Below are 16130 nucleotides of genomic sequence, written 5' to 3' on the forward strand. Positions count from 1 at the left end.
AACTGTTGAAAGGGCACGTAATCTCTTTTGTATTTTCAGACTGAATATCCTTCCTCACCTCATAGCTGTGAAATATTATTTATGCGACTGGACACTTAGAATTTTTTTTTTCGATGTTTTATTTTAAAAAATGAAAAAGGATTTTATGATTTAATTGAACCTCTATTAAAGCTGTGCTTGCGATGCTCCAACCGAAGCCTTCCCTTCAGGCCTTAGGGCAGTGTCTTGACATCCTCAAAAGGTCTTAACCGTCACTCAATTACTGGTCAGCTTTCAAACAAAAGGTTACGCCACAGAAATATAATCTGAGCTTGAACGCAAAGACTTTCTTAAAATTTCTTTAACTCTCACTCTTTGCACTCAAACATCCAGATAATTTCTCCTAAATGCAGAAGTCAAACTGGTTAAAAACATTTGAGAAGCAAAAACTGGTCTTAAAATTAGTTTATCTTGTGGTATACCATTATTAAATAAAAGCAAAATGGACCAAGTGTATATAGCAAAGGGTGGGGGGGCAGTGTTGTTACATTGCAAAGTAACCCTTTCGCTCGATCTTCTTCTTAGACAGCTGAATCACCTTTTTAGCATTCCTCCGATTTTCTAAAGTGAATACGGAAAGGTAGCCAGGAGCAAGTATTGATGCTCTAATAAAGTACTGACAGTTGCAAAGCTCTGGCATAAATCAATCACTCAATGGAATTGTTCTTTTCAATTGAACATTTTTCGAAAATCCATTTTACAATTATGAATTTAAAAATGTAACTTAAAAATAAAATAAAACTGTCATGTTAAAAAGATGGTGAAAGTGTGTATATGGGTTGTGTAGATTTCTTGACCTTTGACCCTGCCCTGCAAAATATCACCACCCTGTAGTAAACCAGTTGTTTGGTTCCCATTACCAATACATTAGGTGTCCTATCCATTTACGAAAAAGACAAATCTGTGAAGAGATGTTTCTATGTCCTTTCTGTTAAGCACAGTGATTTCAAAGTCCACTCTATCATGTTTTGCAGGGGTAATTACAAGAATTTCTTGCCAGACTTATTACAGCAGAACATTATTCACCGCAGAATGTCGTTATCTTGCGTGAGACAGATAAAACACCAATGTGGGGCAGGGAGATAAGGAGTAGACAGGACCACCGACCAAGGTGACACTGCCCTTCCTGTCTTTCATTAGCAGAGAAGGCCTCGACAGCAAAGAAAAACCAGTGAGGGTTCAGTATTCACCAACTGTAGCATTTGTCTTGCTGGCTTCCCTTCACACAATATAGGTATATGGGACAAACGTCCACAGCAACCGAGAGAAAGACTCGTTTCAGATAACGGACAGGAATGGATAAGAAAGAGACGCTTTTAAAAACGGCAAAAAAACACCTACAGGAAAAAAATTGGCAAACAAATAGTGTCGTTGTAGGAGGATGGAGATTCTGGTTTCATTTGTTTGGAAATTTACTCTCTTCTGGTAGCCCTGGGTAAGGATTGAATGGAATGTATTTTACACCAAAAATACCAGTTTTATACAGATGTCTAACTGGTCTTGTTGATTACACTTGGAAACGTTGCATTACGTTCAGTGTGAACTTTTTACGCTTATTAAGCAGTAACAATTCTTATTTCCGGAAACGCTTGGCAGCTGAAATAGACGCAAGGCATGACAAAGAGAATGGCCACCGATCAGAATGATGACTCTGTATACAACATAATCCTTAAGGCAGGTAACAGGCTTTAAATTATTTATCCATGTCAAGTTAGCTTCAGAAATCGGTACAGGCGTCAAGATGCACAGAAGGGACAAAGCGAAATGACGGCAGCGCCTCAAAATGCCTGATAGTTTAATCTTAGATTTTTCTGTGACTCTATCCAGAAAAGTGACCTCAAAAAAGGTCCCTGAACAGGCAGTTACTGAAACACTCAAGGTGCAATTAGAAAATCAGCACTGTGCTTAACTGTGCATTCTGTGGGGATGCGTCACCCCCCACTACTTCATGTCCTGATAAGCAAAGTGATGAGCCCAGTTGCTTACACAATATTGAATTTGGTGACGTTTTCCTAGAGCTACTGCAAGCGGAGGTTGTCAAAAAATATTTCAATTATTCCAGGCGCTTTAGACAAATAGACAGGACAACTGATACAAGTCTGGGAGGGTACAGTCTTTAGTTGGGGTTTGATTTTTATTTAATTTTTCCTGTATTGGTCACATTCCAATATAGGTGCCACTACAAAAATCAAAAATAGTTGTCGTTCACACGTCTTTGAAAAGATCAACAGTGATGCAGTTGACTAATATCATTCCTTGACAGAGGGGCAGTTACACCCTGGCTGTTAATATCCTTATTCCCCTAAGTTCTCAGAGTACATATAGGAGATGTATGCACTGGAAGGCACACCACCAGTGCTCAGCTGGGTGTAATAACCCTTCATACTCTCAGTTAACTTAGTCGCTACGATCGAGGGAGACATTTTGACAAGCAATAAAAATGAAAAAAAAAAAAAAGTCAATTATGATGTTCCATCCCCCCTGCGCAAGACAAGTGGTACCACAGGAGCTCACGAGTCAGGGCATTTGTCCCAGCGAAAAATAAGGAGCGACACACATGACAAGACGCAGTGTAAGGGAAAATGGAATAAAGTGCTCCCTTGAGAAATTCACTCAGTCTGTCACCACACTAGGTAGTGAAAGGGGGAAGGGTGGTGGTGGTGGAGGTGTTGAAGGAGGCCGTACTGTATCAAAACATGAAACAGCATTGCTAGGGCCAGATTTCAGATTTCTAAGATCTGCTGGCATAGTCAAGGCTGTTGCAGCTAGTGACGCGGCCCGGCAGGACCAGGGTGACAGGCAGGGAAATTAAAGCTAGTGCTGGTGAAGGCATCGAGGGGAAACTGTGACTTTGGAAAACTGTCACCACAGTGTTTGTTTTGCCTTCGCTTCTCAGTACTGCTCTTGCAAAATAATACACAGCTAATTCAAGCTTTTCCAATGTGGTTCTAAAACAATGATTTTTCACCAATGAAAGACTGAATTCCTGTGCCTACCTTATGCAGGAAACAGAACAAGATTGGTAAGGGGGTAATGCAGTTTAAGGAAGCAACCTGACAAGTAAATTTTACATTTGCATGAGTTAACATGATTTTTACTTAGTGCAGACTCTTTACTGACATTTTGTGAACATGAGTATATAAATTTGGTCAGAGTAGTAAAGTGAAGAGGAAAGATTGTTTCCTTAGGAGATACAAGTACAGTAATAATGAATCACAAATGAAATAGCTTCCTTTTTTGTTTTTATACAAATGTAAAAAACAAGCTTACAGAGCTCAGCCTGGAATTGCACAAACAGAAGGAAACAAAACTTTATAGCTGAACTGCAATACACACAGATAATGTTGACAATATCAAAATTACATTTATTATGCAGAGAATGTAGTCGACTTTTTCAGTTTGGGAAGAATATTGCTTTAAAATGCACAAGTAATTAGTAACCAGTTCAGTCAAATGATCTTTTGATCCTGATTGATCCTGATTGTCATCATTTCGATCCATCCATAATTTCTTGCATAGCTAAGATAAATCTTTTAGCAGTAGCCCCACAAGAATTGTCATTTAAATAACTTATTTTTGCTGTGAGTAAACAGGAAGTGGTTAAGATGGGTCAATTTGACACTTTTAAACTGAGAATTTTCAAACAAATTCAGGAGTAAGAAGAGAGTAATAGGTAAGCAAAATTTGAATATTTCATGAAGTGCTGTGGAAAAAGCCATGATCTTATTAATGCATAAGATGCCACCTCTTTCTGTGCATTGGCACTCTCAGAGCCAGCAAAGCATGTTTTCTTCAAGGGCAGAACATCAAACATATTCTAAAATGTAGCAGGCTTCTTTTGATTTTGCCTGAATTCTTTAAAGAAGGGAAAAATGCTTTAATCAGTAGTTTTGAAAACGCTTAAAACAACCTCTCAAAAAATACCAGCAGGTTGCTATCCTCTTTAGAATAACAATGGCTCCTCATGCACTAGCATAATAAATCTTGCCAAATAATCAGACAGCAGTCTAGATTAAAACCATCCTCAGTCTGTCAATCACCGCCCACATTACGCGACCATGACTTCAACCTGCAACGAACGAAAAATACATTTTCATTGCAAGCAACTATTTTGATCAATTTTGTTTTTTGACAAAGTACTGCAAATTGCACATAAATGGTGAAGTCTGAGGTCACTTTAACTTCAGAATCTTGGACACCCCTCTATTATCTCCACCAAGAGGAAATAAAACTCTTCCAACAGAAAAATAAGACTTCATATTTTGAGGTCAAGGTTTTGAAGAGGAGGATGAGAGGGAGAGTTCCAGATAAAAAGAGAGTAGTTTAAATTGGTAGTGACAGCTGAACATACCGCCCCATGCTGTCGAACACTTGCTCCCTGTGGCAACCCAAAATTTGGTCTTTACTCTTCCCTGGATGATAGGCTATAATTGGAAACCTCCCGAGGGTTGATTGAGTAATGTTTGGTTTTGAGGGCCTTATGGTCCTGTGTGGCCTAACAAAGGACCTAGATTAATTTTTCAATGACTGCAATAAACAAACGGGTCCCATTTCATCCTCTTTCTATCTTCCTGGACTCTGGATGCCCAATATTTTGCGTGTTGCAAACACACAAACAAGAGCCAAAATGTTGTATTACAATTTTGTAATAGTTATTATTATAATTACTATTAGGTGGCAGTGTTAATTGCAGAGACCTATAATTATGGCAAATGAGAAACACTTTGGAATACTTTCAGCTAAGGTTTGGGATCTGTTTCTTTAATTCATTATATAGTAGAGCTTGGCTTTGAGGATTCTCAGAGGGACTTTAATTTTTTTTCCCCCTGAGCTTGTGTCAGCCTGGCAGAGGATGTGTTAGCAAAGGCAACACTAAAACATTTGTTTCGGTTGTAGCGGACAATGGTCCATATTTCCACTATGTACCATATTACTCTCAAAAGGTACGAAGGATCAAAATACATCATGCAAGAGTAGTTTCTAATTAAGTAAGATCCACAGTGGTGCACGAGGTCTTGTAGTGTCATTTTAGTTTTTTCCTCAGGAGAACGCCACAGGTTCTAGATCAGACGCTGCAGCTATGGCTTGCTGGTGGCAGAATCCGTCACTGGAGAGGATCCAGTAGGTAGTCACCTAAACTCTGACAACTGTAGAGGGCCACACTGTCCAGGACCCACTCCCTTGTCACCACACTGGCCTTGTACTTCCTCTTGAGAGCTGGGGAATGAACAAACAAAAATACAAAATAAACAAGCCCTCATGCGTATTCTTTCCTGCAAGTATCACCTGTGTGGAACGTGTTGTCAGGCCTCCCTCAGATTGGAACCAGAGTCCCTGGGCACGTCTAACCCACACAAGTGAAGCATGTTCCACTCATACAGACCACTGTGAATGCTGTTCCATGTCACTGTAACCGACGACAAGAGAGTCCTAGTACACTTGCTTGTTCATTTTGTCCGCCATCAAACGTCTGTAAACAACTTTAAAGAGCCAAGCTGGAACATATTAAATACGCATTATGTTTAATAATCTCCACTGTTTTGACGCTTTGGCTCAAGAAGCAATAAGCAGCTGTTTAAAGCATTTAGGTTCATGTGCACCAGCATGGAACAAAATCGTCAGAATGTTTTGTTTCGATTGCTGTGTTTTTTGGGGGTTGTGTCTCCGTTTTTTTTTTTTTTCTCTCATTTAAATCGGGGGCTGCCACTTTCAATGTAAAAGTAAACTTTTCTTCATTTGAAAATCCATTTCAATAAAATGGTCTGTAAAATACAAGCGCCTTTTTTTGTTCTTATTTTTGAGGCTTCGAGACCAGACACTCAACAAGGATTCATTCTGTGTGGTGCAGGGTTTATCATTTATCACTCGGATGTGTGAGGGGGACAAATTCAGATTAGTAGAGAAAAAACACGGTTATTGAATTTTCTTTCGAACAGTTGGTCCAAGGAAACATAATATGTGATACCCAGAGTAAAAAGACATGAAGGACTTTACATTTTAGCACAGTGTTTTTTTTGTGTGTTTTTTTTCAGATTGCTCTACAGGTTTGTGTTCTTGCCTCAAGGCTACAAAAATATAAATTATACAAAAAGGGTACCTGCTGCTATGGCACGGGAAATAAATCAAAGAGAGAAATGGCAAACGAGGGAGAAGTCAGAAGAGGTTTCACCAGCTCTCCCACGCTCCCTTTCCTCCCATTATGTGGGAGAACTTACGTAAGTGACATTTGCCAGCAAAGAGAGAAATCTGTGTTTGCCGATATAAAAAAAAATATGGGTCTTCAAAAGAAGGGCTTAGAATTTTATGCAAAGAAATAAAGAGATTGAAAATGTCACCTCCTTCAAATAATATCACTGATGATCCCACTGCGATTCCAGGAGGAAATGCATGATCAAAACCAGGACAAATACTGTGTGTACATCAGTCTTTACCATTGCATAATATGTTTAGCCCAGATAAAATGTGTCCTGGTCATGCTCATGGACATTACAGGTCACAGGGCTCTTTTCGCACGAATACAGGGGTTACTGGTGTCAAGGCCGAATTGGTTACCAGGCTCTACAATATGAATGTCCTTAAATCTGTTAAACCTTTTCCTTACAGCTCTTTAAGAGACCGTTTTTTATTTTACTGCATACTGACATTAAAGCTGAAATGAAGAAGACGACCAGTGCGAGTACGCCTTACCTCGGTAGTCCTTTTGCGATTCTTCCGAGTCTGGCTGTACCACAATCACTGGGGTGCTGCCCTGCATTGGAAAAAGGAAAAAAGTTACAGATCAAGATGTAGCCAGATGTAAGATATAAGATTTAATAAAAATCAATCCAAGTTGCAAAGGAAGCAGGCGACATATACAATATGTGGATAATTTCAGAGCTACGGATCATATATACTGTAATATTACTAACTAGTGTAATTTTCTTACTGTTCAAAAGCAGACAAACTGCTTTCAATTCAGAAGCAGACTTTCTTCTATAAGAAGTCTAGCTCCTGGTATACAAGAATGTAGGAAGAGGGAGCAGAAAATTAATATTGTCAGCTATGAAGGATTTTATTAAAAGAAGGAATGCCTCGATTGGAAAAAGAGCATGTAGGATTTGCAGCTGAGGAACCGTTATCATTTCATGTTGCCACCATCTTGAAGTTTACCCGGCACTGGCTGTGTGCTAAGTCAATTTGTTTCAGATCATACAGCAATGACACCATCACTGTGCGGCTTCCCAGGAAGCAGCACCTGCCACATTGAGCTAATGCATTACTCGATCAAAGTGCTTCGAAACCTTTATTTCTTAAACCGCAGAGACAGGCTGAAATTGAACAGAAAAACCTTTGCTCTCTATCCTTCAGGGATAAAACATGCCCGAGGGTGGTCTGTTACAGGTGATCGTGCGCACCTCCAACTTCTAACTGTGGTTCTCAAGTGGTCTAAGTGGTTCTCAAACCTGTCCTGGAGTACCACCTGTCCTGCTGGTTTTTGTTCCAAATGAGCTCTCAATTATTTAATTGAACCTTTAATTGAACTAATAATTTCCTAAATCAGAGCCTTTTAATAATTTTTAATAGTAGGGGTTTTAAGTTAAGTATAAAATTGTATAAGGAAATTAAGGAGCCAACTTTTTATCAGTTACACAATTTAAAGAGTCAAATGTAATCAAATTACTTAAATTAAGGGTTCTCTTGGTATACAAGAATGTAGGAAGAGGGAGCAGAAAATTAATATTGTCAGCTATGAAGGATTTTTTTAAAAGAAGGAATGCCTCGATTCCTAATTGAGAGCTCGGTTGGAACAAAAAACAGCAGGACAGGTGGTACTCCAGGACAGGTTTGAGAACCACTGTTCTAGAGGAAAGCACTCTGAATTTCTGCTGAATTATTTCTCGATAGTAATTGGTCAAAAAGCTGTGTTTAGGTACAGAAAATAAAAATATACTGCAACACTTTTCATTTTAATTTTTAACATAGTGCTAGGGTATTGGCCTCACTTTTTGAAAAATATATCAATAAAAGGAAAAAAAACATTAAATGACATTAGCTGCATGAATGTTCTACCTTGGTCCAATAATTGCATCCTGATGTCGTTAAAATGTATTATTGAGAACAATAATTATTTGGAACTAACCAGCCTTTCCGGGGATCAGAAAGGAATTGCTACTGACACATATTGGAGTTATGATAAGATGTCTGCTTGCTGCAGGGCAGCTGCATTTCGTTATCTTGCGCAATTCTTCAGTAAATTTAATTGACTGTGTGATTGACTCTTGCCTTCTGAGGCTGGTTCTGACACACAGAAGCTGCTCTGGGATCTTGCAGGTCCAGCTCACATCATTTTATAGAACAGGTTCCTGCTTACTGAATCTATCAGAGCATTCTAATAGAAATTCCTATAGATGTGTGGATTACAGTGATAAATACATTCAAGGGTCACGTGCCTATGTATTGGCACCCTTATGGACACATTGTGAATGTTATCTGATCTGTATGATGCATACAGGCAGTGTTCAGCAGAAGAACAAACTGGTCTGCTTCCACTGGCGCTCATTTGCTCAGGCTGCAATTTTCGGATCTTTTATGTGCTCATCTTCCAGTTGAAACATGTAGAGAACCCTAGAATTTTTGTCTTACTACATTTTTCAACCATGTTACTCAAAACCTTACGTTAGCAGATTTTCTAGGGAAACCCCAAACCCCCCTCCCCCCATACCAAATCCGAGCTGTTGAACAATCCCAGACATCCCAAATCAAACTGCTGATTAATAAGCAAAAGCGAAACACTACACATTCAGGTTCTCAAAATATAACATAATCCTCCACTTACATCCTCTAGCAGAGAGCGCTCGCTGTGCACAACAATCTTGATAAGTACGTATGAAAAGATGCGCAATAAGATAAGACAGCAATTATGTCAAGATAATTACCTTGCCACAACATTGTCACTTAAATTGGTTCCTTCTTCTCATCCTGCAGAATACGGCTTACAAAAACAATTCCTGATCATGTATTTGCTACAAATTTGGAAAACAAAGCGACCCTTACATCAATCTAAATTGCTAGCTTCAATTGCTATAGGCCAATTCATTGGGCACAATTAAGTCTTATTTATACTTGTTAATTTATTTTTTCACTCTTTAATGATGAATAAATAAAGAAATAAAAGAGTTTGCAGATTAATTATGACAGTCTATGCTGCCCAATAATTTCAGATTGTAAAATGTGCCATCTGGTTTGTCACTGATCAATACAGTACCTAGTTTCACAGAATAGGAATGATGCTGTGGATTAAAGGTTGATTTTATGGCACACTACTACAAGAAGATTAAAAAATATCAGCAAAAATAAGGATTACAGGAGCATGACTCTGCTTTCATGTTTACTGCTATATCAATTGTGAAAATTGATGATTAGAACCACTTATTGAGCAAAACTGGCTCAATGCCAAACAAGGAACAGTTCAAGTCTAAGAGCATCTTAAATATAAAAACAAAAAATTACTGCATTACAGTTTTAGTTCACTGTGTAGCTTACTGCATTAGTCTTACTCATTAGACTCTATAACGAAGTTGCATTGAATGAAAGGAATACCCAAAATAAGGACAGTTTCACTTACTGGGTTGTAAGTGAAGAGAAAAGGTTCTTTAGCAACTGTTGCTCCACATAACTCCACCATCCACTCCAACTGCCCTGAAACACACAAACAGCATTGGTTGAACATTTCCCACAGTTACATAGGAGTTTCCACACTTTGCGCACTGGTAGAAGTTTGGAGCAGAAGAATGAGCTCCACTGCCTGAAGGTTCTGAAACTGGACTAGTATCACTACATTTCCTAGCAGACCACGGGCTATGCTACTCACAGACTGTAGTATGATATTCCCTTGGTGCAGCGGGCCCTGTGATCCTCAGAAGAGAGTGAGGGACAGAGATCTTTGATTAATTTATACTGCAAGGTGAGAGGTCGAAACCAAATTCAACCTCACTGCTACAACACACTATTTCCATGACCCCGAGGTAGGACAACCCACTGAGACCACTGGGCCTTTGTAATGGATACTTTGAACCTCAAAAGGCAATGATGTAGGGTAGAAGGGGATTCAATTCAAGTTTCCAAAAGCCAGGAAGGTACTAAACTAGGTTAATGCAATGGACTAACTCAGGTACAAGAGAGACACCTGGGGACACAAGTGGAAATCAAGCCCAAAACACATTTAAGACTACCTGGGAGTTGGAAGAGAATCATGAATCAACAACTCAAAAAGCACAATAGGCCGGATAACAAACTAAAACTAATAACCTTCTCCTGTGTTCTTAAACCAAAAAATGGCAATGAATACCACACACAAAAACGGCAGCTTGAGCAAAGCAATACAAACATGGTTCAATAGCTTTCAATGGAACATTTCTATTTAAACCTGTGGAAGGCTATAGGTCAAAACTGTACCCTGCGCCCTTTTCATTTTTGTCCTTGAAGTCTTTTCAGCTTTTTATTATTCTTTTACTTCATAAACATGGCAAATTAAAGAGGATTTGGGCTGAAAACTCATTATGTGTGAGGATTATCGATCACTGAAAAAGAAACCCATTGGGAAAACAGAAACGGTATGACAGCACAAGGCAGGCGGCGCAATTAAATGCAACAATGCCATTCATCTCCCAGAACTGCTGCTCAGTCTCTGCAATCTATCTGCAGCTTCTCCACATACTGGACATCTTGCACACAGACACCTCTGGCAAAGAGAAGAGGAGAGTAAATCCTTTGCACATTATTAACTGCATTCATCTCTGTTAGCATTACACTCTCTTAAAAGCAGCAGGAGAATGTACCTTAAAAGCATGCACTACATGTGTGTGCCATTGCGCATATATATATACACATACATACACACACATACAGCTCTGGAAAAAATTAAGAGACCACTTAACATTGATTTCTGAACTTGGAGTGGTCTCAATTTTTTGCAGAGCTGTATGTATATATTATATATATCACATACATACACATATACACTCACCTAAAGGATTATTAGGAACACCATACTAATACTGTGTTTGACCCCCTTTCGCCTTCAGAACTGCCTTAATTCTACATGGCATTGATTCAACAAGGTGCTGAAAGCATTCTTTAGAAATGTTGGCCCATATTGATAGGATAGCATCTTGCAGTTGATGGAGATTTGTGGGATGCACATTCAGGGCACGAAGCTCCCGTTCCACCACATCCCAAAGATGCTCTATTGGGTTGACATCTGGTGACTGTGGGGGCCAGTTTAGTACAGTGAACTCATTGTCATGTTCAAGAAACCAATTTGAAATGATTCGACCTTAGTGACATGGTGCATTATCCTGCTGGAAGTAGCCATCAGAGGATGGGTACATGGTGGTCATAAAGGGATGGACATGGCCAGAAACAATGCTCAGGTAGGCCGTGGCATTTAAACGATGCCCAATTGGCACTAAGGGGCCTAAAGTGTGCCAAGAAAACATCCCCCACACCATTACACCACCACCACCAGCCTGCACAGTGGTAACAAGGCATGATGGATCCATGTTCTCATTCTGTTTACGCCAAATTCTGACTCTACCATCTGAATGTCTCAACAGAAATCGAGACTCATCAGACCAGGCAACATTTTTCCAGTCTTCAACTGTCCAATTTTGGTGAGCTTGTGCAAATTGTAGCATCTTTTTCCTATTTGTAGTGGAGATGAGTGGTACCCGGTGGGGTCTTCTGCTGTTGTAGCCCATCCGCCTCAAGGTTGTACGTGTTGTGGCTTCACAAATGCTTTGCTGCATACCTCGGTTGTAACGAATGGTTATTTCAGTCAAAGTTGCTCTTCTATCAGCTTGAATCAGTCGGCCCATTCTCCTCTGACCTCTAGCATCAACAAGGCATTTTCGCCCACAGGACTGCCGCATACTGGATGTTTTTCCCTTTTCACACCATTCTTTGTAAACCCTAGAAATGGTTGTACGTGAAAATCCCAGTAACTGTGCAGATTGTGAAATACTCAGACCGGCCCGTCTGGCACCAACAACCATGCCACACTCAAAATTGCTTAAATCACCTTTCTTTCCCATTCAGACATTCAGTTTGGAGTTCAGGAGATTGTCTTGACCAGGACCACACCCCTAAATGCATTGAAGCAACTGCCATGTGATTGGTTGGTTAGATAATTGCATTAATGAGAAATTGAACAGGTGTTCCTAATAATCCTTTAGGTGAGTGTAGATACATACACACACCAAATACAGATACCACTATGCTCCTAAATAAAAATAACCTACAAAAACCAAGACCTTTGGAGGATGGCAATATCAAAGACTCAACTAATACAGCATTCAGTAAATGAACACATGCAGATTCAACAGTTTATGTAGTGTGCATGAAATTGTTCCCAGTCCAAAGAGAATTGCTTTTAAGATGTCAGTTTGCGATTGGGCAGTAATTCGGTCTTGGAGGCTGCTGCCTGTCTGAAGTGCTTTGCAGCTACTGGACACAAAAAGACAGCTCGTCTCTTCTGCATCATCATGGTTTGAGGGAAAGTATTTCTGGAAAAACTTCAGAGACAGCAGCCTGAAGCACACCTCCTGCAACAAAGTTCTCCCCAGATACTGCAGACCAGACTACAAAATCGGCAAACGAACAAAAGAAACAAACCAAAACACAAAAACAGCCTATTAAGCTGTTCCAACCTTGTGACAAGAATTAAGTCTTTAAGCAGTTTTTCAGTGCTTATAACTGTGCAAGGATACAATCTAATCTTTTCGGACATTTTTTTTTTTTTGTGGTTGGTAAAATCAAATTGTGCATTATTGTAAGACACAGCGGGGAAAATAAAAGATTAAATGGATGATAAATTTAGAAATAAATAAGACAAATTTAAGAATGGAAGTAAAACTTTTTTTTTTAAATGCAACTGATTTAAGGAGCACTCAAAAATACATTTTATTAACAGTTGAAAAGCATTTGAAAAACAACATTGCCTTAGTTCTTTTTTTCCCCCGAATATTCTTTCTAGTTCCAATTTACCATCACGTAGGTTGTTTTTTCCCCAAATGAAGTGGCCTTGAATTTGACTTTAATGGTGGGTGGTCTTCTCGCAATGTCCATTACCTGCCTTTTAGTGTATTGTTATGTGAACGTAGAAAACCAGATTGGTCAATATAGGATAACGCAGCTACAATGAAGAGCAATATCCATCTTCCACTAAAAGCAAGAAAGTGGCCTGTGGTCATTTTATAAGGAACTTCACAAAGCAAATCAAGCACTTTTCTGCCATTAAGTAACAATGAGTGCGGAATTACTCTTTAAGATCAACATGCATGTTATTAGTTGTAAAATTGTGATCAAGAGAAAAATGTATTAGCTAGTTAGTGTAGTGCAGAACATCAAGGGCATTTACCACTTTGGATCAGACTGATGTCGTTAAATGGAGAACGATAATTTCTGGTTTTCTTTTTAAAAATCAAAAACAAAAAGAAACCGCTACAATACAATATTCCTGTCTGCGGCTTGAGATACCATTGCAGGGAAAGGAAAAAAGAAAAAAGCCAATACAGTAAATACAGCCAATTTGTCATGCATTGCACAGAAGTTAGCACAAGATCCCATAACACTTTCCACCCAGTGAAAGCAGCCCGAGTGGCGGCCTTTGAAAAGGCGTGCAACGGCATACCAGCTCTCATTTATTTTCCAGCTTCATTTCCCAACTGATTTTGTGACACAGGAAAAAAAAAAAAAAAAAAAAGACAAAATCAATTTTCTGGGCCTAGAGGAAACATTTCTATTGGGAGATGGGATTAATTCCTGAATGAGACGTTCTATCCACCTGCGAGACGACTTTCCATAAATGAATGTACCTTGCTTGACATTTTCAATCTATGCAAATAAAAGCATTATCTCCTTACAGGCGAAGCATTTCTCGCATTCATTAAACAGGTGTTAACAGCTTATACTCAATGCCGAGCTCCTTTCCATGCAAATAGCATGGAAATTTATCCACAAGGGGAAAAAATCAGGATGAGGGAGAGAAACGGGGGTAAAAAAGGAAAGTTTTTTTTTTTTTTCTCTCTTTTTACAAAAGACACAAAAGCGTTCTTTGAAGAGTCAGGCCTGTCAGGTTTGCAGTGGCAGAAAATCCACCGGCAGCAGAAGAATCACAACAGCTCCTGCATTTACCAAGAGGCTGTCAGCTCTCGGGCTCTGAAACAGATTTTGTTTCCAAGTTTCTCCAGCACTTGCAGTACATCCCTAATCAAGAAGTATCCCATTCAGATTGAGAGAGGATGCAAACAGACAGTGGTGTTTCATGCTGAAGAGGGCAGGGGGGGGAGAAGAAAAAACAAAAAAAACTTGTGTGTTGACCTACCATAGTGTTAAGGTTTAGAAGTTTATTGATCCGAAAAAACTATACATCATGCATGCACACATACCAATAATGGAATTGTGTGCTCATGAGACTTAATAGATAGTAACTGACTGTAAATGATGATAATTAGCTCCAGCTCAATTTAAAAAACAAACAAAAAAAGGAAATATTGATTAACACTAACGTGGTCTTTAAAGGTAATTTTTTTCAGGCCTGTTTTCAGAAGGCAGGCATTTATCGGTTGTGTAGCTTCTTTAACGGGCAATAGTAGTTACCAGAAATCCTGCGGTGATGTTCTGACAAGACGAGCAAACATTTATTTCTCTAAGTACATCTCAAATCAAGCCATTTTTAAATGTCTGCAATATCCAGAATTTGCCATGTCCCCTGCGGTCACCGAAGCAAAACGGGCCCGTTTCTACCGATCAGGAAAGTGTCCTGTCAGGTGAGGGACTTAGGAATCCCATTGGACAGTCAAGAGGATTTAATCAAAGGAAATGTTTTTAGGGAAGACTCCTCTTTCTTATGAATGTGCCACTTAAATTCAGAGGGGAGGAAACATTTTGAAACATGATTCCAGGCATACTAAACATAGTTTAAAGAGCTAAAAATTCTTGAGTACAACTGCATCCGGAAGATTAATAATTAAAAACTCAAATTTAGATTTTTTTCACCTCCAGCCTCTGATTTCAATATTATATTATTGATAATTCCCAGCTAAAAGGACTAATAAAACACAAAATAAATAAATACAAAATGACCAAAACCAACAAAAAGGATTATGAAACAAGCGGAATTATAAACATAGTCAATAACAGCTGTTCAGACACGATTACAATATTTCAGTCTCTGAGGCAGGGTGTTAATATTCATTGTGCGCATCTGAAAACAAATGTTTTCCATTGTAAGATTTGTGTGTCATTATGTTACTTCACTTTTAGGCGCAATAAATCAAAGGCAGTGTTCGCCCCTAACAGTGATTCTGTCTGGCAACTTTTCCTATTTAACTATTTTCTTTCTTTTAAAATGCCATTTCTGCCTGTTTGGAATTCGCAATCACAAAACTCTTAACACCACATGGACCTGAAATCAGGGTCATAAGAGCAGAAGTATGACATCGGAGATTGCATCAGAAATCTGCGCATTGCATGGTCTGAATTTAAGTGTTTTATGGACCCGGAAAGTATAAATACATCAGTATAAACACCGGTGACGATCTGCTTTATCAGGGCAAAGCATGTTTCTTAATTGGTCAAGCTGTCCAAATGCCTACTAAAATGACTGCAAATGGTTGTCGTTGCTTTATTTGAAAATGAATTAAACAGCAAATGCTGATGAACACTGACAGTGTCTTTACAGGGAATCATCTCAAAGGTACTCGGGGGACTTTTCACAAAATCAGTGTGGTGCGTCATCCCAGAACAGGCAAAGCAGAGCCACACTGAGCCAAACTGACAGCGTGCACAACCCAACGCCTGAGCAACCCTGTTCCCTTCTGCGCCGAGTTCCCGACGAATCCATGGCAGCTCGTGACAATTAACCCTCTGCAAAACAAACTATTCTGTAGCCTTAAGATCCCTATTTTAACAGAGTAATCGAAGACAGGATGATCAATTCCTCAATCCCCGAATGTCTGCAATGTATTCTGCCTTTTGGTCCAACCAAAGCTTTTAAGAAGTAGTGTACCTTGATTGAAAATAATGACTTTAAGCCATCAAAGAAAGAAAGA

At 39.2% G+C, this 16130-nt stretch overlaps 1 protein-coding gene across 1 annotated transcript in view; it reads right to left on the reverse strand.

The window, feature by feature from the left end:
* Positions 1-3264: 3264 nt before the first annotated feature.
* LOC136742327 (breast cancer type 1 susceptibility protein homolog) overlaps positions 3265-16130 on the reverse strand; it is a 47415-nt gene continuing 34549 nt past the window's right edge. Inside the window, exons 21-23 of the mRNA XM_066698584.1 lie at positions 9644-9717; positions 6727-6787; positions 3265-5256 (exon numbers count right to left, since the gene is read on the reverse strand). Of these exons, the coding sequence (XP_066554681.1) occupies positions 5144-5256; positions 6727-6787; positions 9644-9717 (248 nt within the window). The 3' untranslated portion in view covers positions 3265-5143. The remainder of the gene's footprint in view (positions 5257-6726; positions 6788-9643; positions 9718-16130) is intronic.

The sequence above is a fragment of the Amia ocellicauda genome, chromosome 3, assembly GCF_036373705.1.
Source record: "Amia ocellicauda isolate fAmiCal2 chromosome 3, fAmiCal2.hap1, whole genome shotgun sequence".
Taxonomy (NCBI): Eukaryota; Metazoa; Chordata; class Actinopteri; order Amiiformes; family Amiidae; genus Amia; species Amia ocellicauda.